The sequence below is a fragment of the Numida meleagris genome, chromosome 2 (assembly GCF_002078875.1).
Source record: "Numida meleagris isolate 19003 breed g44 Domestic line chromosome 2, NumMel1.0, whole genome shotgun sequence".
In the NCBI taxonomy this organism is placed as follows: Eukaryota; Metazoa; Chordata; class Aves; order Galliformes; family Numididae; genus Numida; species Numida meleagris.
Window position 1 is genome coordinate 23,711,391 of NC_034410.1, and position 24,701 is coordinate 23,736,091.

The window sequence follows — 24,701 nt, forward strand, 5'->3', positions numbered from 1 at the left end:
GAAACCTTTTTGAAATCTCAACTGCCCTTCCCCAGAAGTTGAGATTTAAAGATGAACACTTTCAGTAGCAAAGGTCCTCAAATGGCTGAGCAAGGCAAGGTGGTTTGGTTCTCATAAAGATAAATCTGTGTGTAGCCACAAGTTTTCAGTCTTTTAGGAGCAGTCAGTGCAAAGACAGAAAAGAAGAATGCCAAAGAGTGAACCCATGCGTATGCTCCATAAGTCCTTTCCCTTTTACAAGGCAGAGTTAGACAGAGGACCTTGTATTTCTCTGGTGCTATGAGACTAGATAAAAATGCCAGCACAAAAGAAATCTTGCAGTCAGGATGCAGATGATGTGTGTAGCCAAACACTTCACGTCTTTCTTCTACAGACAGAGGAATCGATTTTAATCTATAGACTTTAATTACTGTCTTCCTAATGACATCCCATAGGCAGTTTTGAAAGCAATCCTTCAAAGTTTATGTGCTCTCTAAGCTGAATATCCAATAAATTGTAAATGAAAAGAATTATGAGTGTCTCAGTGTGAATGGGAAACGAGACGTTTTAGTGCTGCCCTAGAAAGAATTACACTAGAGCATTATAGACCATATTTGGCAGAGCCCGTGTACTGAAAGGATGTTCCAGTTGTCTCTAAGTGCTTGGGACCAAGGGTTAGGCTGGTTTTTCATCATATAAGGACCATTACAGGTGGATTAATAGGGTCAAAAAAAGAAGAGACCGCATTCCTTCAAATGAAGACTTCCCAGTCTTCACCGGTAAGAGCGGCACTATACATCTGGACAACCATCAGCAGTTCCTGAATGATAAATGTTTTAGGTGAAAAATTAAACACATTCTCTCAGCACAGTGTTCTGGGTTGTAGTTCACTTCTTGATCAGAAGTCTAGACAGGAGCTAACCTGGAGTTAAATCCAGCACTACATGAGAATTGATATTCACCCTCGCCAGTGAAAAAGATAAGGAATGACCTCAGATGAAACTGTTGTTAGAATTAGGTGAGGTTCTAATTAGGTCTAGATTAGGCACATGATTAATTAGACCCGATACTTAAGCTTTTCAGTAAAAGGAATCAGATCGATATGATGGATTGTGAAGGAAAATCTGACAAACTTGATGTCAAAGGATGGAAAAGCATGTAAGATTTTGCTGGGGGAGATATTTACTGAAGCTTAAATTCATGCAAACTCTCATTTAAAGCAGCTACAGTACTACTAAAGCTTTTTTTAGCTGCTACAGATTCTTAAAGTGTATCACAAGCTACAGAAGTTTTTCTGCCTCCCATGGAGAATTTTCAGGCAAATAGTGCTTTTGTTCATGTTGGCAAAGTCACAGGTGTTTGTGAGGATGGTGACTTCTTATAAAAGAAGATGTTCAGAGCTGTAACAACCATTACTGCTCTAGTGGTATGTTACGTGATGTGGCTGATTCATACTGATTACCTGCTGAATCAGATTGTGTTCAGCTTAATAAAAACTCAGCCAGTAAGACAGATTAGAAAGATATATAGCTGATACATCCTTAACAAGCATGAGAGTTCAGTAGGTGTCATCCAATGATAACAATTTTTTTTTGAATACTCATTTTCTTTCAGCCATCAGTGTTAACAGAATACCTTAACCACTGTAAATGAATGAGGTAAAAAATAACTTTGACCTCTGTTCTTCTGACAGTCAGGAAGACAGGGTGGAAATGGATAATGTGTATGAATTTTCTGCTTTTCCAAATTGCTCTCCTTAATAACATGACAGTTTGGAAACATTGTGTCCTCGAATTTATTTCCTGTAAATGTGTAAGCACGCTTGCACATGATGATCTAGGCATCTGGACTTATTTAGTTGATCCATTTATTATTTGTATTTTATTTTTTTGTCTGCTGAAAGTTGGTATTTTTTCCAGTAAAAAAATTGCCATCTTTGGTTATTTGCTTATTCTTCATTCACTACTGACAGTCAAATAACATTGAGGAAACAAGCTGATATATTTTTTTCCCTCCACTGTTGGGTGAACTGTGTATGACTAAAAGTGTTTGTGATCATGTACAGCCATCTCTGTCCTTTTTCCCTTACCCAGCTACATTGTTGGTTGGCTTTACTGATTTAGTTCATGTGGATCATTTAAAGTTAGAGAAGTAATAGAAAGAGAAGGCTATATCTGTTCCAGGTGTGTCTCAGGGCTCCACTCTAGCCCTTGCATTTGGACTGTAATGATCATGAACCAGCAGCAAGTCCACTGCTATTAACTCCTGTGGAAGGGAGAATCTCTTTATTTATGGAAATTACACACCCTGCTCTCTTACTGCTCTCAGATGAATGTCTGACTGTCCCAATACAGCCTCTTTTACACCCACTGTGCCTCTTGCACTGTTGTGTATCTCAGGCTGAGGACTAAATCTCTTGAAAAGGCTGAACGTTGTAGTAATAACTGTGTGAAAGAGGAGACAGGTTTCTTGTGTTTTGTGAGGGACACAAGTAGGTCATTCCTTGCTCCCTGCTTCCATTTACAGTCCCTCTCAGCAGGATAAGCTAGATACAGAGAGGTTTAGTAACTGTATTTTATTATGGCAAATGGTTCCCGGGTTAATTTTCTTCACTGTTAATTAGGTTCTTTTCGTATGTTGTGCATTGTGTTTCATCTTAGCAAACACTGAAATATTTTTTTAATCCTGTTCATAAAAGCAAACACTTTTGTTCCTGCTACTGATTTACAGCTAACATAACTGATCTTTTGATGTCCTGTATTCCATCTTAGACGCAGACTGCACAAACTAGGGGTGTCAAAGATTACCCAGGTTGATTTCTTACCTCGGGAGGTGGTATCCTACTCCAAGGAGACCCAGACACCTCTTGCCACACATCAATCTGAAGGTAAGATACCTTTTTTTAAAAAGCATTTTCACAGAAAATAAGTATTCAAGTAAGACTTAAAGAACGTAAGAAAATTAATACTACATTGTAATATAACCACTTACCCACATATTTTCTGCAAGCCAGGTATTGTTTACGTGATTAATGGCTGTTCTGGTGAGAATAATTATAATAATGACTTCAAATTCAGGTGGAACCAAACTGCTTTTGCCTTACAATGGATTGTGCTTAGATAATAGTATAATGAGAACATATTTTCAAATAAATCATTATGAGTATAATTAAAACTGTGCTATATCCCACTTTTCTTGCATTCTCAAGGAAGTTATTCATTCTATGCTTTGTGAAGAGGCAGTGATGGAAAGTTGCCCTCATGTATTTGGCCAGTGTAATAGTGTCACCCTCCAGAAGATGAATCTTAGAAGAAGTTAGTTTTGCTTAATGCGCTGAAAAAGGCTTACATACTTTCATGTGGACAGTCTCAGGTTTTTTTTTCTGCTTACAGCTATATTATCTGTACTCACTGAGTTGTTTGTTATCTGTTTGGCTTTCCTGTTGATAAACAAGCATGCAGGTGAAGGATGAGGAGAATGTTTATCTAACTGTACCTTACTAAACTTGCATGTGTTGGACTCCTGAAAACTGATGGCACATGAACTAAAACCATTTAAACTGAATGTAATACAATAAATGAGCCTGATATAATTCTCACATTATTACAGTCAGGTGGAAGAAAAAAACCTGAAGATGGTCTTGGTTATAATTTTTGCTTAAGTTAGTCAGATAAGACACTGTGTTGTTGTTGACATAGTCAACTTTTCTTCTGCAACTGGATTACCAGTTTTGCCTTTAAGATTCCTGAGCTAGATAGAGATTTTACCTTTTCAGATCATGAGTTTACCTTAGTTACCTGTTGACTGATATGGTGCGTTCATGCATACCAACCCAATTCCTTGGTTGTAGCTTCTTGAGCAGCATGTCATGACAGCTGTGCCTCAGAAGCCTCCCTTGTTCAGTCCAGCTCAGCTCATCTCTTCTTGTCTTATCTGAGGGCTGCTGAAGCCTGGAGCAAATGGGACTTGTCACTGAGGCCATACCTTCCTGACTCGAGAACAACAGATTCTCAACTCTGGCATGTTTTTGTGGAGTAATTGGTAGATAAAATGGAGGTGATACCCTTCTTCTCTAACACAATACCTTTATCCTGAGCAAAAGCTTATGGATACAGGGAGTTGAAGACGTGCCTTTGTGTTTTATCTCTCCCAGGCCTACTACTTCAGTCCTCAATACCTGACCTGCCTTTCTGAACAGGCTGATGTCTCTTGAGTATAAAATAACTTCACAGAATCATAGAATATCTTCCTGGATAGCAAAAACTTTTTTTTCCTAGGAGATCTTCACTATTTCAGGATGTTTTTGTTGGTTGGACGAGAGGCCAACCTCCTGCCCTTCAAGGGAAAATGTCAGTATGTTGCTTTGAGGGGCCAAATGGTGATAGATGGTTTTGGTGATTAGATTTATGCCTTTCTTGTGCTCTGTGTTGTCACAGTCAAGTAGAAACATCAACCCAAGTGAAGTTTTAATATTTAAATGTAGCAGAAATATCACCCAACCACTTCTCTCATGTGAGTGGGTGAGGAAGTTGAACTTATTTTCTTTTCAGTCTGCTGCTGGGGAGTTCTGCACACATAAATTGGGCATCAATATCACCATGCATTATTAAAGAAGAGTCAGGAAAGTTTGATTATTCCGTTGAAATGGTACTTAATTGGAAATTCGCTAGAGGATAAGTAAGCTTTGTGATTTTGGTCTCCTTAGTCCAATGGAAATCACTTCTTAGGTTTTCAGTCTCCTAAACCTCTTTATGAATGCTGAGCCCTACATGCTGTCACTCTAAACATGAACAGCAAACAGAGCAGTTCTTCAGGAGAGCAGTTTTGAGAAGTCTCTATGCTGTTCCTATGCATTCATGTGATAAAATATAGCCATTATCTTGTCAACGGAATGGTTCAGCCATTGCTATACTTACGTGCTCAGTTATTTGGTATTTGAAGCCTTAAAATTTGAGAAAAGAAAAAACAAACTTCTTATTTAGTTAGACTCGTCTGACTTCAGCTTTCAGAATTCACTCTTTAGCTGCCTATCTTGGACCCTAGGAATCATGCTGGATTTTAGAATGACTGTCACACATTTGCTTCTGGCTTGAAAGAAGAGAACTAACAAAGGTACAGCTGGATGGAAAAATCTTGCCTGTATGATAAGTCACCAGATTATTTTGAAATGTTAGTGTCAGGTTTTCTGCACCTTGTTTCTCAAAGAAAGCAAGAAACTCTGAGGTATCTTAGACATGTATGGAGCTGAATGGATGTAGGCCTCTGTTGTAATGGCTGCTCCTCACCAATCTTTATACAACTGGTATGGGAAAGAAGGAAAGCTCTACTGTGATAAGTACAGTGTGGTGCCAGAGAGCCAGATGCTCTGAGCACCGAAGTCTCAGCTTGTCAGCTGCTAATTTTAGAAGAAATAATGTGGCATTATTCTTCACTGTGTAAAAACAGATTAACTCTTCTTTTCAGAACAGGTAATTTGCTTTATTTCTGAGGAATAATGACATGTCATTTCTCCCACCCACTCTATTATTTAGAGAGATGTGTATATGCATCATTCAACCCTTTGATCACAAGTACCTAATTCTTTTGCTTTATTTAGGTCACAGTAAGCTTCAGCCTTTTCTTTTCTTTCTCAGAGGATGACTTCAAAAACACCCAGATCTTGGCTCTGGAGCCTGAGCAAAAAAACCACTCTTTTTCCCTCCTTCTCCTGTAACTAGACTTGAATTTAGGTATTTGTACATGGAGACATTTCACTTGTGCTGCCTTTTCCATTCTGGAGTCAGTTAAGACATAGACTATGCCAGTTATTTTCTGAGAGGTCTCTGGGACACATTCATTCACTACGCAGAGGCCTTCACATTGTGCCAGAATGGCAGCCTCATGTAGCCTTCAATGGGTGGGCCCTCCAAAGCACTGCAGAGCTGCTCTTTGCAAGGGCACACCTGGAACAAAGCAGCAACAGAAGAGTTGTGTTCTGACCTCTGCCTGGGATTAATCTCTCACTGGTGTGCAGCAGTGGAAGGAGGTCTGTGTGTTAGCCTGGAAGTTAACTTTTCAGATAGGAAAACAACCTGTACGCTCAAGCTCTGCTGGGTGCCTGCCTCGGCTCCAGCCCACAGTTTTCCTACTCTCTGATGAGCCAGGAGGTAAAGTCTCAGAATGAAACAGCGCCCTGTCCCCTCACTGAGAAGAGAGGTACTCCTCTGATCTGCCCCTCATCTCAAAACCAGAGTGGGGAGTGCAAAGATTGGGTTTGTGAGCTCTCTGGCTTACCTGGCCAGTGTCAGGAATGCTGTTATTCTTCTTTCATTGAAACTACTGTTGAAGTTGAAGTAAGTTGAAACTACTGCTTCATCAACTAAATGAGATATTTTCACTTTCCTGACTTCCCAGACTATCAATGAAAGTGGATTTGTCTGAAATGCATTTCTAGTAAAGGCTAGATCCCTTATTAAGGGGAAGTTAGTTTGAATTTCTAGAACAGTGGAGCTCCTTTTTACTTTGCCTGGTCATCATCTTTAACAGGTGCTTGTCCATGTGGGAAAAACTGATTTGTTACCATCCCTACCTCATGAGCAGAATAACCTCATTGTACATCACAAATGCTTGCCCAGCTCTGGCAAAGAACACAGTTCAGACCTGCGCTCCAGCTGTTTATCTGCTGTATTCAAATAATGAGGATATTTTGGTTACAAAGGAAAAAAGCAAAATAAACTCTATTCTGTTTGAATGTAGACCGGTATGAAGTATCAAAGCAGGTGAAGTTTTAGAGAATGGGTTAGTTACTGTGTCTCTATAACACTGTAATTTCCTGAACTTATATTCCAGAAAGCTGTCCTTTTTAAAGCACCAAGGGAGGAGAGAGGGATTCTGCTCAGTCTGAGGTTCAAGGACTGAGACACGTGAATTTGGATATGTATGTGGGAAAACAAATGATGGTGGCTGGTAGGATGGAACCAAAGCTCATGACCCCAGTGACTGCATTGACTAGGTCTTCACCATAATAGCAGAGAGCTACATGGAGGCATGTTAGTGTAGATTTCTCATTTCTCCTCACTGTTGAATAAACTACATATGACTAGAAGTGTCATACATTGACACTGTATGAGGGCTGTGTCCTACTTTGAATTTTGGAAATCAGGCAAAGAGTGACTTTGGGCTGACAAGCCCGGTCGCTGCAAAAATGAATCTGCGAGTTCCAAGATAAAACTTAAGTTATTTTTATTTTTATATTTAGAGGTTGAGATTCCCAGGTTTAAACAGCCTGGAACTCTGTCTATGTCTGCCCCATAAGGCAGCGTACAGCAGACTCTGTGCCGTGTGTGCTGCACCAGTGACTAGCTCAGCTCTAGCTTTGTGAATGCATGCTGTACTTAAGAAGTGCCAGTCTCAGAACTGAACAAGACCATACCTGAGCCTCCCCATGCCCAATCTGCTCACAGATCAGCAGCTAGGGGTTAAGTTAAAGAGCTTACTTTGGCTTTTCCCTTCTAGAGAATCTTACAGCTCAGCCCAGTCTGAAGAGTGCAAAGCAAGTCTGCACCCAAGAACAGCTTTGAACTCCTAATTTAATGAGAAATACAGACACATTTCTGCATTGCCATACATGCAGCATGTGTGTCAGGATGTATGAAAATATGTGTAATGGAAAAGCACTGGACATATCAGGGAGAAAAGCAGAGAGCCTCTGTTGTAAACAAAAGATGGCATTGGAAAACAGAGTAGAACTGGGACAGAAATAACTACTTTAAAAAAAAAAAAAAAAGAAGAGACAACCTGAAAATGAATCAATGCTACAGCTGAGTGTCTGGTTTTAAGGAGGCGCAATCTTATTGTACTAATGGATGCTGATTTTATAAGAAAAATATTATGATCTATCCTAGGCCATATCATATATCACTGGTGGTTTCAGCTAAGTATTAAAATCTAGTTTGCCTTTTCTTCTCAAACCTCAGTCCATCAGAGTCATACTGTGGATCTCAATAGCTGACCTAAACACCCTAATTCAAAACTGCTTTGTTTGATTAAATCAACAAAGCTTATTTTGTACTGTTGTACCAGACTGTACAAGATTGGCTGTGATTAAAAAGAGGCAAAGCAAAGATTTCAGGCATTGTGCTGTAGAGCAGTCTTTCAGTTTCTCTTTCTGCCTGTCACGACTGCATCCCCTTTTCTAGGCAATAAGATTTCAAAGGTGGGACTGTTTTTTTAGATTTAATAAGTTGTAAAATCTTTCAAAGGCATTCAGGCAGCTCCCTCTGGTGGTGCAGTGATGAACCAACGCACCGTGCCTGAGGGATGCTGGAGGTGGGGAAGGGGTACCGGTGTTACTGGTGCAGAAAAATACATCAACCTTACCTTTGAGGAAAGAATTGTATTTATTAGAAGGTGCTTGAGTTGTGTGACTGAAAAGCTGTGTGACTCTGAGTGATGATGAACGAAATGTGAGAAAAGACCAAATTATTGTATAAAAATTTGCAAAAAATAAAAAATAAAGATATTATCTAGAAGAAGCCTTGGAAATGAAGCTATAGATGTTACAATAAAATGCAGTGGAGTAATCATAGAATCATTGAATCACAGAATGGTTTGAGTTGGAAGGGACCTTTAAGATCATCTAGTTCCAACCCCCTGCTGTAGGCAGGGACATCTCCCTCTAGACCAGATTGCTCCAAGCCCCATCCAGCCTGGCCTTGAATGCTTCCATGGGGGGGGGCATTCACAACCTTGCTGGGCAACCTGTTCCAGTGTCTCACCACCTTCACAATAAGGAATTTCTTTCTAATAATACACATGTGAAATCAGCTGGAAGTTCTGTTCTTGCAAGTCTCTTCTTGAAGTACTGTTAGTAAAGTGTAATTCTTATAAAGTACGAATCCTCCACAACAGCCACGTTGGGTTAGGTAGGACCTACCAGATGTGGTGGGTCTGCATGCCACTCCTAGCAAGCCACAGACAGTATGTGAATATCTGTAAAGCATTTCTTCTACCAGCAGCTCAGGAGAATTTTTTGTAGCAGAGAATTAGGGTAGAGCTTGGCTCTGGAAAATGTTTCTGTGTCTATTCTCGTGCAGAATAATATACTTGACACTGATGAAGGTTTATTCTGGGAGGAAGAATGGAGAGGCTGTGGTCATTCTCAGGCTTGGCATTTAATAGCAAGAGGAAACATCAGATATCTAATCTCCTAAAATATGCAATACATGGGCTAAAATAGGATTTCTGTAAGACAATCCCAGTCCTTTTGTAAAAGCTGTCCTGTTACTTGCATGGCTTATTGGTATATTTATTAGTGATAGTTGCGTAGTGTTTGCTTTCATTCCCTGTTTCTTCTCCCCTGTCCTCTCTAAAGACTTCTTGAGAAGGGTATTTCTTACACTCAGGGTGGTTTTCAGTAGAGAACCCTCTTAATGCTAAACTATTTTGATCAGGCAGATTGGAGAATTTATTAAGCATTAGTAATTCTCTGGGAGGGAGCTATCTAGTAGGAACTGATTTAACAGAGACAAGATTGGTTCTGGCTACACACAATGGGATGTCCTTGAAGGCAAAGCTCGTTAGGGATCTGAGACTTCTTCCTGGATCATTTCATTGCGTGGGGACACAAGGGTAATTTGACTCTTTGCAGCTCCTCCACAAAACCTGGGAAGGTCCTCAGAAAATCAGGCTGTCGTACATGGGAATTTCCTGCTCTAAAGTGACCCAGGCCTTCTGCAGCCCCAGTTTCTGCTGCACAAACTACCTTTTGCATTAAAAAAACAACAGGTCCAGTAATCCTCTGTAAGTCTGAAACAAGAACAGGCTTGCCTGGTTGTGAGACTGTGGCTTCTTTGAAGGGGACGGTTGTGTGACTGTAACACTGTGCATAAAAGGAATGCTGCTACAAAGTCACTGCAGGTTGCATGGGTCCTGCTCTGTCTTCCCTCCTTGCAGATCCTGCTTGATCCCAATGGATGATCCGTGCTGTGCATGCTTTCGAGCAATTGGGTCCCATAATCCGTACAAGAGATGGGAGGCTATACTGTCCTAGAATAAAACAAAAATACTGTAGTCAGTTGTCTTGTGCAGAACACAGTCTGCTCCTTTAGCTGCAGTGGAAAATGTGTAATTTAATGAGATTCTGGTACATCTGGCGTCACTTGGTGGAAAATGAGCTCTGATGTTAGCAGTCTTGACCTCGAACTCCTTTAACTAGCTGCAAGTCATCTCTCTGTGCCTTTGACCCATCTTTTTGTCCTGACATCTGAAACTAGCAGTGATCCATGAATACAGAGAGAAGCCTGGTAACACCTGTATGCAAATTGCATCTTTTGTTGGCTGAAAATGAAAACTTTCCTCTAAGTCTCTCCTCTCTGGAAAAGATCCTGGCCATGCTTTACATGTGAACAGCTGCTGATTTGTTAGGTGTTCCCCTCAAGCAACCAATACTAAACTTATTTGCAAATATATAACTATCAGTGTATTAGAATTGAGAGCTCTAAACAGGAGAACAGAAGGAAACTATCCCACTAATGAACAGCACTAAGATTTGTAGAGTCAACAGTCAATGAAAACACAGTAGACGATTTTTCTCTATTTCCGTTTTCACATGTTTCTAGTTCTCACTTTACCATATTTCTCATTTCTGTAGTATTAGAATATGCTTTGAATTAAGTGTGTTGTTCACTGTTCAGATTGTAAGTTATGTATGTGAAAATGTAAAAGTGGGGGGAAAGTTGAGTTAACAGGGCTTCCAATATAACAATGAAGACCCAGGTTTTCATTTTCTCCAGAAACAAAGCCTGCTTATTCCAACCATCCTTATAATTCCTTCTTTAGCCTAATGGATGATGGCTATTCAGTATATCCAAGGAAATTAATACTGGGCACCTTCTATTGGATGTTCAGTAAGCTTTGGCAAACCCTGGCTTTGTAACATGGACCAATTCCACTGGAATTAAAGACAAGATTAAGAAAAATGTGCATTGCAGAAGTAGCAGTTATTAATCCTCAGTGCTCTAATTAGCACTTAATCTTTCTAATCCTGTAAGTAGATACAAAATCAGTGCTGAAATAGACACAGGCTGTAATGTAGAAAGCCCTTAATTAGTAGTGTAAAAAAGATGTACTGAAAAAAAAAGCACTGTTCTGTTACTTCCCACTTCTCAGTTTGTTTCTTGGCACTTGTGACTCAAAGAAAGGGAAAAGATTCTCATGCCAAAATCCCCTCCTCTGTTTTAACCCATGCTACTAATGCACTGGATCAAAAATTGCGCAGCTGAAAATTGTCCTGTTCATCCACTCTCCAGCTTCAATTCTATAGCCAAGCCACAGCTTAAGAAGCTGGCCAATTGTGCCCCTTTATAGTCCTCTTTAATTGGCTCATTTCCATAGGAGAGGCCACCTGCCCTGGATAGAATGTCAGCTGCTTGCCCTCAGACTAACCGGAGAGGGAGCCAAGTGGCTGGGCTGGATGACATGAAGAGGGTTTGCCACATGCCACGCTATTACCCTCCTTAAAGATAAATGGGGATGCACCCCAAGCTGGGTCTTTGTTCGCCAAGTGCGTCTTCACACCCGGGCTAAACCCTCCAAGGGCAGCTCTGGGTCCCCCTTCTCTCTCCCAGAAACTTCTCCCAAGGCCATGCAAAGCCGTGCTTTATTTACTGTAAGGACAAATTGTGGATCTGATCTGTAGTATGTGAGAATTCCTCCTTCAAAGTCAGCAGTAGCTGGAGCCTTTCCTGAGAATCCCTTAACTTGCTCGCACACGCTCTCAAGAGTTACTATAAAGACTGAAGAAACGTATAATGAAACGGATGTGTCAGTGAAGTAAAAGTCTCAGTGTGAATTCCCACTGGTCACTGCTAATAGAAGATGGAATTCTCTTTTGCTGCAGTACAATAGACTGTCTCCACAAATAATGTCACTTTTTAACCAGGCACTAGCTGGCACTTCCCCATCTATCTTATTTTAAATTAAACTTACATAAATTCACATTAAGCCGCAATTAATTCAGATGTATGTCCTAACCATTATCCTCCAACAGTGCTGCTTCTTCTTCCTGCAAGTTAGTATCCTACTGAAGACCCATAGAAAGTGAGTAAATAGTCATTATTTTTCTAAAATGCTTGGCATTCTACTATGAAGCTTCACACTTATTTAAAGTCTATAATTGCATTGTTGCTGTGGATACTTTTTTCTTTTCCTCACCCCACTTGCCATGTAAAGCTTGCCACTTCAGAGCTCAAAATGGGTTCAGCTCCTCTAAGCTTGGCAAGAGCAAATCTTTGCACTTATGGAAAGCACCACTGGTCTCAGTAGTAGCTGGTGGGTTTTGAGGACTCTTGCAGATCTCACTACTTGATTTGGAGCTGAACATTTCTGAAGGTCTGGACCCCAGCTGTGGATCTGGAGAATTTTTTAAATTTTAGCCCTTCAGCATGATTATTTCATATTTCATTTCTAGTTACCTCTATCTAGGCATTCAGGTCCTACTCTCCCTCTCCTAGGCACCAGTTATTCAGCCATAACATGCTTAAAACAACCAACCATCTGCTATGAAACATGGAAGGCACTGAAGATTTTGCTTGTGACTGCATGAAGAACTCTCTATGCTCGAATGCTGTATCAAATGGTATGGACTGGGTCATCACATCCCATATTAAAAGCTTAGAATCTTTTGGAGCAGTCACTTGTATCCATATTGGTTCTCAGCAGGCAATCTCATCATCTTATATAATGAACTTGTCCTGCAAGTGTGAGACATTCTTGGTGAGATCATTTGGTGGGATGATTCAGGCCAAGAAAGGCGAACCCAACACAACTTTATGAGGTAGGACCTCAACCCAGACTGTCCTTCAGTCTGTGCCCAGGTTTCTAGGCCAGTGAAACTACTTGCATTAGTTCAGATCTGAACTGCGTGGGGTATAATGGGTACAATTCATAGTGGTCAGGAATAGGGGTTTATTCTTGTTTGTGTTTTACTTTTTGCTAGATCAGGTAACGTGGAAAGCTTGGATTTAGGGCTGGAGATCTCAAAACAGGCAGGATTCCTGCAAGTTAGGCGCTGAAGCATTTGCGTACATTTTAAGGATGTAGGAATTTCTGCTTAAACCAAGGTACAATAGATTTATGTCTGGATCTCAGTGGTGCAGTCATGAAAAAATGGCCAGTGGAAAAAGTGAGCTTACATTTTCAAGTTACGCTACAGTTTGCAGGCATCAGTGCGTTGTTGGTAATGTGTGCTTGGGAGGCATCAGTCCTGTGGTTCCTAGGTTAAAACATTATGGAGTGAACAGGGCAGCCTTTGTCCTTTTATCTCTCTAGTTTATGGACTGAGCTGTGTTAAAGAGTTAAAGATACATTCATATAGTTATTTAAGTATTTACCTATAGTTGTATCTATAGATACAATGCTTAGATAATCTTATCTATTTACCTATATAGTATCTATAGATGTACGGATACTTGATGATGGATATAAAGATTACCACTACAAGATCTCACCACCTGATAGTCTTGGGGAAAGTGCAATGCAGTAAATGTCAGGAGTCTTATCTTTGTTGCAGTCTAGATGTGTAATACAGATCAAATCACAAACTGAGTTACAGACACCAGAGAGGCATAGGTATACCTCTGTATTTACCCATAGCAGAAACCACTAACAATTTAAACATGAACAAAGTAAATTCAGGGCAGCTGACTTTACTATGATATTTTGCTATTACAGAGCTACGTGATCAGCATGAGAGAGATTCATACCCAAGCTAACTAGTTAAATCCTTGTTGAGATAGTGCTGTGTTGCAGTGTAATCATATTTAATGGCTCCACCTTTAGGTGCCTGACCTATTTGTGTAGAATGTCTGTGGTCAGAAGAGTGAGATAGACCCTTCTAGAAGGTCTTTATCCTAACAGCCATCATATTTATCATAACACTGAAAAAATTACCTTCCATTTGTGCCTTTCTCCATTGCCTACAGAAATTAGCCAATACATTTCAATTACAAGCTTCATTTTTAGATGGCTGAAGTTAGATAATTCCCACCATTTTGCAATGACAATATGGACAAATGCATTATGCCGTGTTTTTTATCAACCACTGAAACAGTTCTGGGACTATTATTACTGTTGTTTGTTTTCTTCGTCTCCTTTGTATCTTACCTTTGAAGTTGCTTGTGTCTGTGTCAAAGTGAGCTAGAAAAGCAAGCGTCTGATTTTCCTTTGAAACCTGTGTGATTGAGGACAGCACTTCTACAGCTGATATTTAAGCAATGGGAATGAGAAAAATAATAATAATAATAAATAGAAAAATGACTGTGCTCTTTCGTTTCTTTGATTAAGTAGTGCTTCATTACTAGTCAGAATTCCTTATTGCATAGTCTCAGTACTTACTGTAGCACACGTTATGTAGTAACATTGATTTTGGTCTTCCGAGCTGATATTTGTACTGTATAAGTGCTCAAATGCATGTTTCTGTCACATCTTGCTTCAGGCATGTGTCTTGCAGTAATGATAGAACTAAAGTCAGTCAGATTCTTTGGACTAAAGAGCACTGAACATCGAGTGGATGCAGATCTAAGATTTATAGCACCATGCTATGAAATGGACAAGAAAACTACAGGCCTGTTTGCTGGGGTGTGGGATGGAGGCTATACACACAACTGCTCTTCCCCCACTTTTGACAGTATCACATAGGTTGTGGGACTGCTCATGTGAGCCATGATATTTCTTGTATCTTGACTAGGTACAAAAAATGCAGACCCTCCTTATGTATTAGCTATGCAGTGAGTATGTTTTCATACCTAATTACTGAATTAGTTAGTTCTGGTTTACAGTTATCTTTAATATGTCTGGATGAGGAATGGTTAGTAAAAGTAACTTTGCTGTTTCACAGCTCATCAGCCTGAGATAATTTAGTAACAAAGACCCATGTTGCAATCAGGGAGAGGATTCCCACTGACTTCAGTGGTACCGGGACCAAAACGAAGTGCTTGCCATGAGTCTAAATAGCAGACATTGTCACTGACTCATCATGTGAAGCCCTTCAGTACATTGTGGAATCATTTTATTTGGATTTGATTAAACATAAAAGTATTTTGCAAGGCTTTCCAGCTTTGAAAAACAAAGTCATTTACATAAGAGCTAAGCGACCACATAGCTATCCTCTTTTACCCTAGTTAGTAGCCCTAATCCTGCAAATATTTATGTGTGGTTTTAGCTCTGTATCATGGTTATTCCCTCTGGAATATGTGATTTTCTGGCAGGCATGTATATGTTTGCAGGAGGAGGTCTGGTGCTGCAACATTCGTTTGTTGTATATGGCTTTGGTGATAGACTGTAAACACTGAAGGGCACTGTGTGTGTATATGTTCCTGTGTTTTGAGGGAAAAACATCCTTCTCGCTTATATTTTCAGGTTGATTCATTTTGTCAACTGCTAAAAATGTGCCTGTTATTATTAACACCTTTTATCAATCCAGTGAACAATAGAAACAGCAACTGTGCTCCAAGACCAGCCACATCTTGCAATAATTTATAAATGCTCCACATTAAAAATAATACACTTATTCAAACTTTTTCAAAATGTCCCAGCGTGAGTTAATGCTTTTGTATTATTATTAGTTTTGACAAACCTGATTGTGTGCTGGCCATTGTTAAAGGGATCTATCTGCCCCCACACCCACTGAGAGACAAAGAATTTTTAATGAATTTAATTAAAACTTTATGTGGTTTATGGTGTTCACCTCCAGCTGGTATGCCATTCTTCTCTGGTGAATGAAGTTTCCTCTAATGCGTAATGATGTGTTTTATATGAGGGATGTTTGAACCCCCTTCCTAGTAGCCCTGAGGTAGTTTCCATCGTATGACACAGTGGTGAAGTATTTAAAAGTAGGTCTCTTAAACTTAAGTGAATTATGTATATGGTTAAAATGCACATGCATGAATGCATAGATATGAATCTTAAAATAAGTTCCAGAATCTTTTTTGTTCCCAGAAATAGTCCTCGTGGGCTAGCTTACATGACCCATGCGGCTAAGCACTTGCCAGTACAAATGGAACATTGACATGAAAGGGTCTTGTTATTTGACTGCTCATTTTGGGAGTAGGGGGTTTAATAAAGTGGTCCCCTTTTGTCAACACATTGAAAACTGATGTTTGTATCAGGCACAAGGTCCTGCTGTTGATGGGTACTCTTGGTCTGCTGTAATAAAAATGAGCAACAATAACATGAAGATAGTCCTGTTAGCAAATATTTCAGTGCGTTTTATGAGACATGTTGAGATACTGCAACAAGCTGGGTCGTTCCCATGGCTAGTTAAAGTTAGTGGTGGAACCTTGGTCTCCCAAATCTCTCGTGTTGGTGGAAGTTTAGTGCAGGGGCTCTAAAAAAGACAGTGACCTGCCAGCCTTCCTACAAACTGTTCAATGTTTCCTCTGCTGAGAAGCAAGGTCTCACTAAAGGAGGTACACTGTTGATTTGTTTTAGGCACTTGCTTTTCAAAATCTTGAGTCTGGGTGTGGCCAAACTGAAATACAGAGCTGTCTTTCTGTGGTTCTTTGGAGACTCCGATCTCAGTTGTGCAAGAATCTTGAACAAGTTCTCCAGGGAATGAATGAATGAATGAATGAAGCAAGATGTCTTCGACTAAAAGACTTAAGAAAAGCTCACACTCTTCAGGGAGTAGCATGATCCCTGGAGAAGTCTCGTTATCTGAGTCTATAAACTTTCAGTGGTTTTGCTGAGACCAGAAAAACTTGGATGAATATGAAAAGAAGTCTTCATAAGTGATGCTTCATGTTCTCATGGTTGTGATGAATTTGACAGGAAGATGGTTACAAAATTGCCAAATGCCAGTATCTCCTTTTTATATTGTTGACCAACTCGTTGAGGTGGGGGTAGTCCTCCACAGGACCTCATTGGAAGGTGATTAAGAGGAGAGGCTTTCAGGGAGGTGAACCTTCAGTGTATCAGCTGGAAAACCAATTATCAGTGATTGTCAAGAGATACAACCTGCTTCTTGCAGGGAGGGATTTCAGGTTTTGAATAAATCTGTGATCTTTAACACAGTTTTCCAAGGACTACACAATGGTAATAGCAACTGTAAATCAGCACATGTTCATCCAACTGATGAACAACCAAAATGATATAGAAGAGGACTAGTCATAAGCTAAATCAGAAAAACACTTTGGAAAAAAATAATGAAAAAGAAGACATTTGGCACTTGGTGGAATGCCAGAGAGCTGAAGAGTTGCAGAAACATCATAACCTAAAAAATAACTCCTGGCTGTGGAGATGGAGTAAGAAATCAAGATGAATAGAGCAGGCAGGCGGATGAATAATAGATTATAAAGGATGGAGAAATAGCAAAAGGAAGGTGGAGGATGTGCTGAAAACCACAAAGACATATTTATATCCCAAGAGCCAGCAGTGTGCCTTTATGGTCAAGAAGGTCAATGTTAGCCTAGGCTGCATTAGGAAGAGCGTTGCTAGCAGCTTAAGTGAGGTTATCCCACCTCTCTACTCTGCCCTGGTGAGGCCTTACATAGAGTGCTGGATCCAATTTTGAGTTGTCCAGTACAGGAGAGGCGTGGAGCTACTGGGGTGAGTCCAGTGAAGAGCTACTAAAATGATGAAAGTTCTGGAGCATCTTTCCTATGAAGAAGGGCTGAGAGAGCTGGGCCTGTTCAGCCCAAAGGTGAGAAGGCGTGGGGGGATCTGATCAATGTGTATAAAAGTACCTGAAGGGAGGATGTCAAGAGGATGGGGCCAAACTCAATACGCAAAACCTGAAACACAGGAATTTCCAACTGAACATGAGGAAAATCTTCTTAACTGTGAGGATGACGGAGCACTGGAACAGGCTCCCCAGAGAGGTTGTGGAGTCTCCTTCCCTGGAGATAATCAAAAGCCACCTGGACACAATCATGGGTAATGTGCTCTAGGGGACCCTGTCTGAGCGTGGGGATTGGAATAAATGATCTCCAGAGGTCTCTTCCAACCTCAGCCATTCTATGATTCAGTATTTTCCTAAGAAGTTAAGAGAATATTTCTGGAGGTGGCAGAGTGAAAGGATATGAGAAGTTGACATCCTGCATTGTAAGAAGTCTGACCATGGACTAATGAGTCATTTTGTTGCTTCTGATTCCAGATGCTCTGATTATGGTCTCCACTGCAGTTTTTAAGTAAAGGAGTAGTAAACTTGACCTCACCAGCTGTAATGTACCCTTCAGAGGAGGTAAAGCTTCTGTCACTCAGCACAGAGAGCTTTTGGACTGAATGAGCCAGCAGCCAAGCATGTGGGGATGTTCCATCTTTAGGGGGCTAGTATATGCATCAAGGTGGAGCTCATTTGGGTCTACTGTCAGCTGGTGGATTAGTTACTGTGCAGAGACAGTGTGCATCAGAGAAGTTAGTGATTTAAGCTGGGAGTGAAGATGCCAGTCTCAGCAGAGCTGGATGAAAGGAAGGTCACACAGGCATAAGGTCATCAGGCAACACGGAGGCATGCGCTTCACTACACAGTTACAGTCAGTGCATCAGAGGCTCTATAACTCACCTCTTGGTAAATCAGTGCTACTATTTGCCTTTGGTTAACGTTGTCAAGCACTCAGGCTTTGAGGCTCCTATGATATTCCTCTTCTCTCCATCTCTAAAACAGTACTATGTTTATCTAGAACTTTCTGTTCCTGGGGTTACTTTTGACAAGCAGTTTTGGGAACGAAGTAAAAAAAAACCTGAGATGGACTGTGTCGTGTCCTGCTGTCCTTGTGCCTGATTGCTCCAAACTGCAATACAGTACCCCTCCCTCTTTCAAAGAAAGCAGGGCACTGGGTGATGAGTCACGGAGGGAAGAAGTGGCTTAGCAGGTATTCAGGGTGCAACCAAGGTACGCTCCCAAGGATGTGCCACAGAGTGTCCTTCTGGGAGGACTCAGGTCTAAGTCTGGGTGACTCAAGTGGGAAAACTCTGCATGATTGCAGCCAGTGCTGGTATTTGGAAGCAAATCTGTGCACAGATTTGTCCTGGAGACGAGACAAAACTAGGAAATAGAAGCAGGAAATCTGTGCAGCTCAGTCTTTCACCCATTTTAGGGGCTTTTTGAAGGGCAAAGTGATTTAGTGCTAGGTAGGGCATTAGGAGGTATTTTACATGCCTGTCTGCATATAAAACTGCCAGTTTCTCTTTCACTGCCATTTTGTCATTTTGCAATTGAAACAGTGCACAATCATTGGAAAAAGATATCTATCTGCATAGACATAGACCAACATGTCATTTTTACTGTAATTTACGGTAGATTTGATGAAAAGTAATTAGTAAGATATACTATCGATATCCCTTAAATATTCTTGGATTCTATTAGAATAGAAAGAGAATTTTTATAAAGTTAGAAAATAATAGAAATAACAGACTTTCAACAGTAATGAACATTTCAGAATTCTGTTTGTATTTTACTTTGTCTCTGACTTAAGGCCAGATTGTCCATGTGTGGAATGTCCTTAAAAGCATAAGGAAATTATACCACATTTTCTTCAGAAGAAATATGGTTTTGGCTTCTCTACCTTCCTTAAATGCTTGAAAATACCTGGATCAAAGCCCACAGCATCTCTCCCGAGGAGAGATTTCAATGTGGATAATTATGCGGGAAACTATGAGCACTTTTATGTTTTAGCTTCATTTACTTTTTAAGTAGAAGTTAAAATGAAATAAAAAGATGTATCATGTCCTATCTTGACAGAATTTTTTTCTTTGTTTTGGAATCCAATTTTTACATTGTCTCTGAAGACATACTGAAAAATGTTGTGTAGAATCAGTTTAAATCTTTCCTCCAGTATTCTTTTTTATTGAAAAGTATTCTCTTTGAAAAGAAAAACTTTATACAAAGCTTGCCAGTATTGTGCAGATGACACACTTTTTGGTGACCTTTGCTAAATCTGCTTAAGTATGTCAGTCACTTGTGGTTGGGTGTTTTTTCTGCCGTTTAGAACATGCTCTCCTATGTGATCAGCAAAACTCAAGAGCACCTCCTTTTCTGACGGCAAATTTTTCTTTCCTATATCCACACACCCACTTGAAAAGCAGTTGTCAGCTCTAAGCCCTTTGAGGCTTTTGGTCATTTCAGTGAAGGGGGAACACTCATGTTACCCGGGGCAGCAGAGGATGTAATCCAGTTGTGGAGGATATAAATCAGTCCTCTGTGTAGGATATGAGTTGCTCCTTCCGTTGCTTTGCTTTGGATGGCACTTGCCATCGGACTAACCTTCTGTAGCCATGTGTCATGTACCAGCAGTAGCCGTTCCCTCCTTGGACTCTGTGGCAGAAATACTCACTGAAAGCAACTGCAGAATCCCCACTGGCAACGCAAGGTCACGGTTTTACCCTACAAGCCTGAATCCCCCCTATAGCCAGGCTGCTTTAGTGTTGTGTTGGACTATACATCACATTCCCATTGGCTTTAATGCCCTTTGGCACTCCCAGGACTGTATAAAATAGCTTCCTTGTACCTGAAAGTGAAACTGGGATAATCTGCATACATTTGAATGATTTGCCCTGCATTGATAGCCGTTTGAGCCACAGTGCCAGAGAGGGAAATTCCGCAGCTGTGTCCGAGACCTGCTCTCCCTGCCCACCGCAGCCCCGCCATCCCGTTCCCAGGCAGGCTTAATTAGGTTCTGCTGTAAGAAGTCTAGCCCAGAATTCCTTCATGCTGGATGTGGAGACAAAGAAAAGCACCCAGCCCTACAGCTGAAGGAAGGTTTGGTGCGCCCTCAGCCTGCACCATCCACTAGCAGCCTGAGATCAAACAGCTTGTCAGCTTTCCTCCCCATACGCCACTGATTCTGTTCAGCGGTCCTAATTTATAACACGGATTAATGAAAAAAGGCAATGTTTGTGTATTGATTAAAGTGCTGATCGTTCTGCAGCCTGGGGCTGGCTCAGGAAACGGCGGTCTCTTTGCCTTGCTACTGGGATATCCCGCTTTATTGAGGTGGACATACATGCACTTTGTATCATTAGTCAGTGGCGTGTTCAGTAGTTGTTATAAATATGCTTGTTTTGGGTCAGGATTTAAAGAAAAAAGCAGTCTCTCTGATTTGTTGTAATGACGGTGCGCTGTCTGCACTGTGTCATTTTCTTTACCCTTGTAGTGGGATAACATACAATTAGGGACTGATGTCAGCCTGTAAAATTTTGGTGTAAAATTTTGGTCGCACCAAAATACCATACTTCTTAAGAAAGCTGGCAGACGTGTCCTTTGGCAGCAGCTGCTTGCCATGTGATTTAAAACTTCCTGTCACTATAATTGATGTGTTTTTATTCTTTCCACTTCCTGAAGCCTGATCAGAATTAAAATTGCTGTTGGAATTTCCTGTCAAAGCAACTCATTTATTCGCTGAGCGGTGCACTGACAGTACTTTGATTGGACATTGCCTTCAGCTATTCTCGGGCAGAGAGATTGCTGTGAATTATACTCCTCGTGCAGGTTTGACTTCCATGCATGCCACATCTGCAAATATATACAGATTGTCCATCATGTGGTAACCTTGTCCTAATGAAAACTCCACATGTAAAATGTTAATGATTTGAATATCAAACTTGGCCACCTGCTGGGGCCCTGGCTTTTGTGTTTATTTAGGAAACCCCACCGAGTTTTCAACTGATTGTCTCACCATAACTTTCGTGTTGCCTACCGAAAGCAGCTCTGCTGCATTTCTACACTAAGGAGAAGCTATGCTCTTTTCTGGATTTCCTTTAAGAAAGCTAATGTTTGTGTGGGTTTTTCTTTAATTTTCTGCTTCGGTATGCTATCTGCATTCCTTCCCAGAGGTGGCTGTGTTATGCTGCCGTGTGGATGTCCTCAGCCCTACTTTCCATTTTGCCCAGTGCTTTGGGATCGTTCAGGATGAACGATGCTCTATAGATGCACATTGTTATTATTTGCAGCAGGAGTGCAATGGGATGGTGATTCTGCCCATTAGGAGAATAAGCCATTAAATTCACTGATGGGTGAATTTTTCATTTACCCCATTTGTGATTTCATTTTCCTGTTAGAGTTGCTGGAGAATTATAGGTTATTTTGGGAAGCTGAATAATGGATAAGTATTGGATTGTTCTGCAGTTATAACTGACACAAAGTCATTGTCACCTCAGAGTAAAATAGATATAATGATACTTACTTAACTGCCTTTGTAAAGTGTTTTGATAACCGAGGTTGAAAGGTACTTACAACCTTGCAAAGTATTACTATTATTATTAGGGGCAATACATTATTTTTAAAGTTTTAACCTACATTAGTTTGAGAAGGTAATGAGAGTCTGAATATTCATGTGCAAGCTCCTTTCTTGATCCAAACTGGGTGCAAGTACTCACCCAGTGTTTTAAGAAGAAGACCATGGCTGCTTTGGCTGGTGGCAGGGGTGTGGGATCGTGTCTGGATGTGATGTGCACTGTACCTGCAGCCTCTGGAAGCAAATCCCACTGGACTAGTCAGAGACATAAGCTGCAGTTGGGTACTTCTAAAATCTACCATTTCCCCCACGTTAAGAATGTTGCCCTGAGTATTTACTTGTCTTATATTCATTATGTTTTCTTTGTGGTCAAGAATGTGGGCGTTTATCTAACACAGAGGCAAGCAAACATCATGACCCCTCCAAGCCTCAGCAGAACCTGCAGGAATAGAACTGTATCCACAGTATCCCTGTGCTGCCCAGCTGGGGAAACGGGGATAAGGATACAGGTGTTTCAGGGAGATGGAAGGGCATGGTTACAAAATAGGAGATGTGGGAGGGAGTGGGTTATAGAGGAACAGAGCCAGAAAACCCGGAAGCCTGTATTTTACTGGAGGAAACCAACAGTAAAATCCTTTTTGGGGAAAAATATGGCAGCTACTCTCAGGGTTAAGATGAGGCTAATGACTGCCAATGACTCGTTTTAATGCAGGAGTTAAAGAAGACTCACGCTATTTGAAGGTTGGTCTTTTGGGGCAGGACTGGACAGATGAACCCTCGCACTGAATTTAGAATTACAGAGATCTGCCTACATGCGCCAGGAGTCAGGGCAGCAGGAGTTCTGCTGGCCACTGCTCGCTGGGAGGAGGCAAGGACATCTGTGCAAGGCGGGGGCAACAGCACATTGGAACAGTCTCAATAGGTCACTCGCTTACCCTGAGTGACATCTATTTCTGTTTGAGAAGCTGCAGAAATGAGGCTGCACTTTGCAAGATGCTTGAGAAAAGAAGCTCAGCTCGGGGCTGGCGTCCCATCTGCAGGGCACGGTGAGCGCATGGGATGCTAACGGCAGGCAAGTGGTAGTCAGAGTGAGGTCACATCTCATGAGTTGGGTTAGGTCTGGTTATTTTGTTCAGGAGGAAGGCCAGGATAAAGAATGAAGTAAAATATAAAACACACAAACTCAGTGTGCTGAGGCTCCTTCAGCCGCCACGTCAGCCCAGCTGTAAATGCCCAGTGTAGGACCAAGCCAAACCAACAACGCCGAAGTCTCCAGGAAAGACATAATGCTGACATGACAGTAACTGAGTTCCCAACTGATTTCAATCACTAGATAAGTATTGGTTTCAGCCCTAAATGATATTCTCAAGTAATTGTCCAATGCCCAGTGGGGCTGGAACGGTGCTCCTTTGGAACCAGCTCAGGCCAACTTTAACTGCTTGGGAGCACGTGGCCAAGAGCAGGCTTATGTGCTGGAGCCTGAAATGCCATTAAACAGGCTGTAGTCAGGAGGACAAAATGCCTGGTGTGTTTAGTCTAATATACCATGGGACTTGTTTGCTACAGTTACAGTATTAAAGCTGTAATTATAGTCAGTGAACCGCAGATGTACTGTAGCCATAGGGTTTAAACGGGGTGTTATTGCAGCAGAAACCACCCCCAGTAGGTTATAAGTTCAAAGGGTCATTTCTCCTCTCTGTTTAATCAGATACTCAAGCCTGCAGACTTCTTCGTAATCATCAGGTATTTAACATCTCAACCTGTTTTTTTTTTTTTTTTTTTGTTTCTGTTTCAAAATAAATATAGCTTAATGCTTGCATATGACTTTGGTTTAAATATTTAGTGTGAATATCATGTGGTGGTTAGATGGAGGTATGCCACCCTGCTGCAACAGTGAGCCATAGTTCTCAGTAAATAATGATGTAGATCCGTTTACTGGAGTGGAGATTGAAAATGTGGATTTTGGTGCGAGAAAAAAAGAGAAGTAATCTCTTTGAGACTGTGTAAGTGCAGCATATTAGGAGATGGTATAAAATAATGCCTTTTTAAACCTTAAAACAAAGGGATTCAGAATTTCTGATTGTGCTGGTGACACTGTATGGTGGCAGTCTGTATAGAAATGATCTGAACGTGAGCACAAGCGTTGTGCTGGCAGGTACAGGTGTCAAGTTTAGATTTGAAGTGACTGAGCAAAAATGTCAAAATTCATATTCCTTTTGCTCACTGTGCTTGACAGACAAAATTTCATATTGAACCTAAAAGAGATGATAGCTGAATATTGACTTTCCATTTTAGCAGTGAGCATAACCATTTTTTTTTTTTTCTGATTAAGCAGGACTGTAATGGTTACCGTGTAGGAAAATATAGGTAATATTAAACTGAAATATGTCTGTCTAGGGATCCATTCATTTCCCCAAAATAGCCAGTTTCTATTTATATACGAATGTCTGTATGTTTATATATATTTAAATGCCCCATTTGCTACACTGGTTTTAGCTTCTTGTTAGCATCACA

General features: G+C 40.8%; 1 protein-coding gene across 4 annotated transcripts in view; it reads left to right on the top strand.

Moving 5' to 3' along the window:
• DYNC1I1 (dynein cytoplasmic 1 intermediate chain 1) overlaps positions 1-24,701 on the top strand; it is a gene marked incomplete in the record, with an annotated part of 184,853 nt that overhangs the window by 40,400 nt on the left and 119,752 nt on the right. For all 4 annotated transcript variants that reach the window (XM_021388558.1, XM_021388560.1, XM_021388559.1 and 1 more), the window contains 1 exon segment: positions 2,751-2,866. In XM_021388558.1, the coding sequence (XP_021244233.1) occupies positions 2,751-2,866 (116 nt within the window).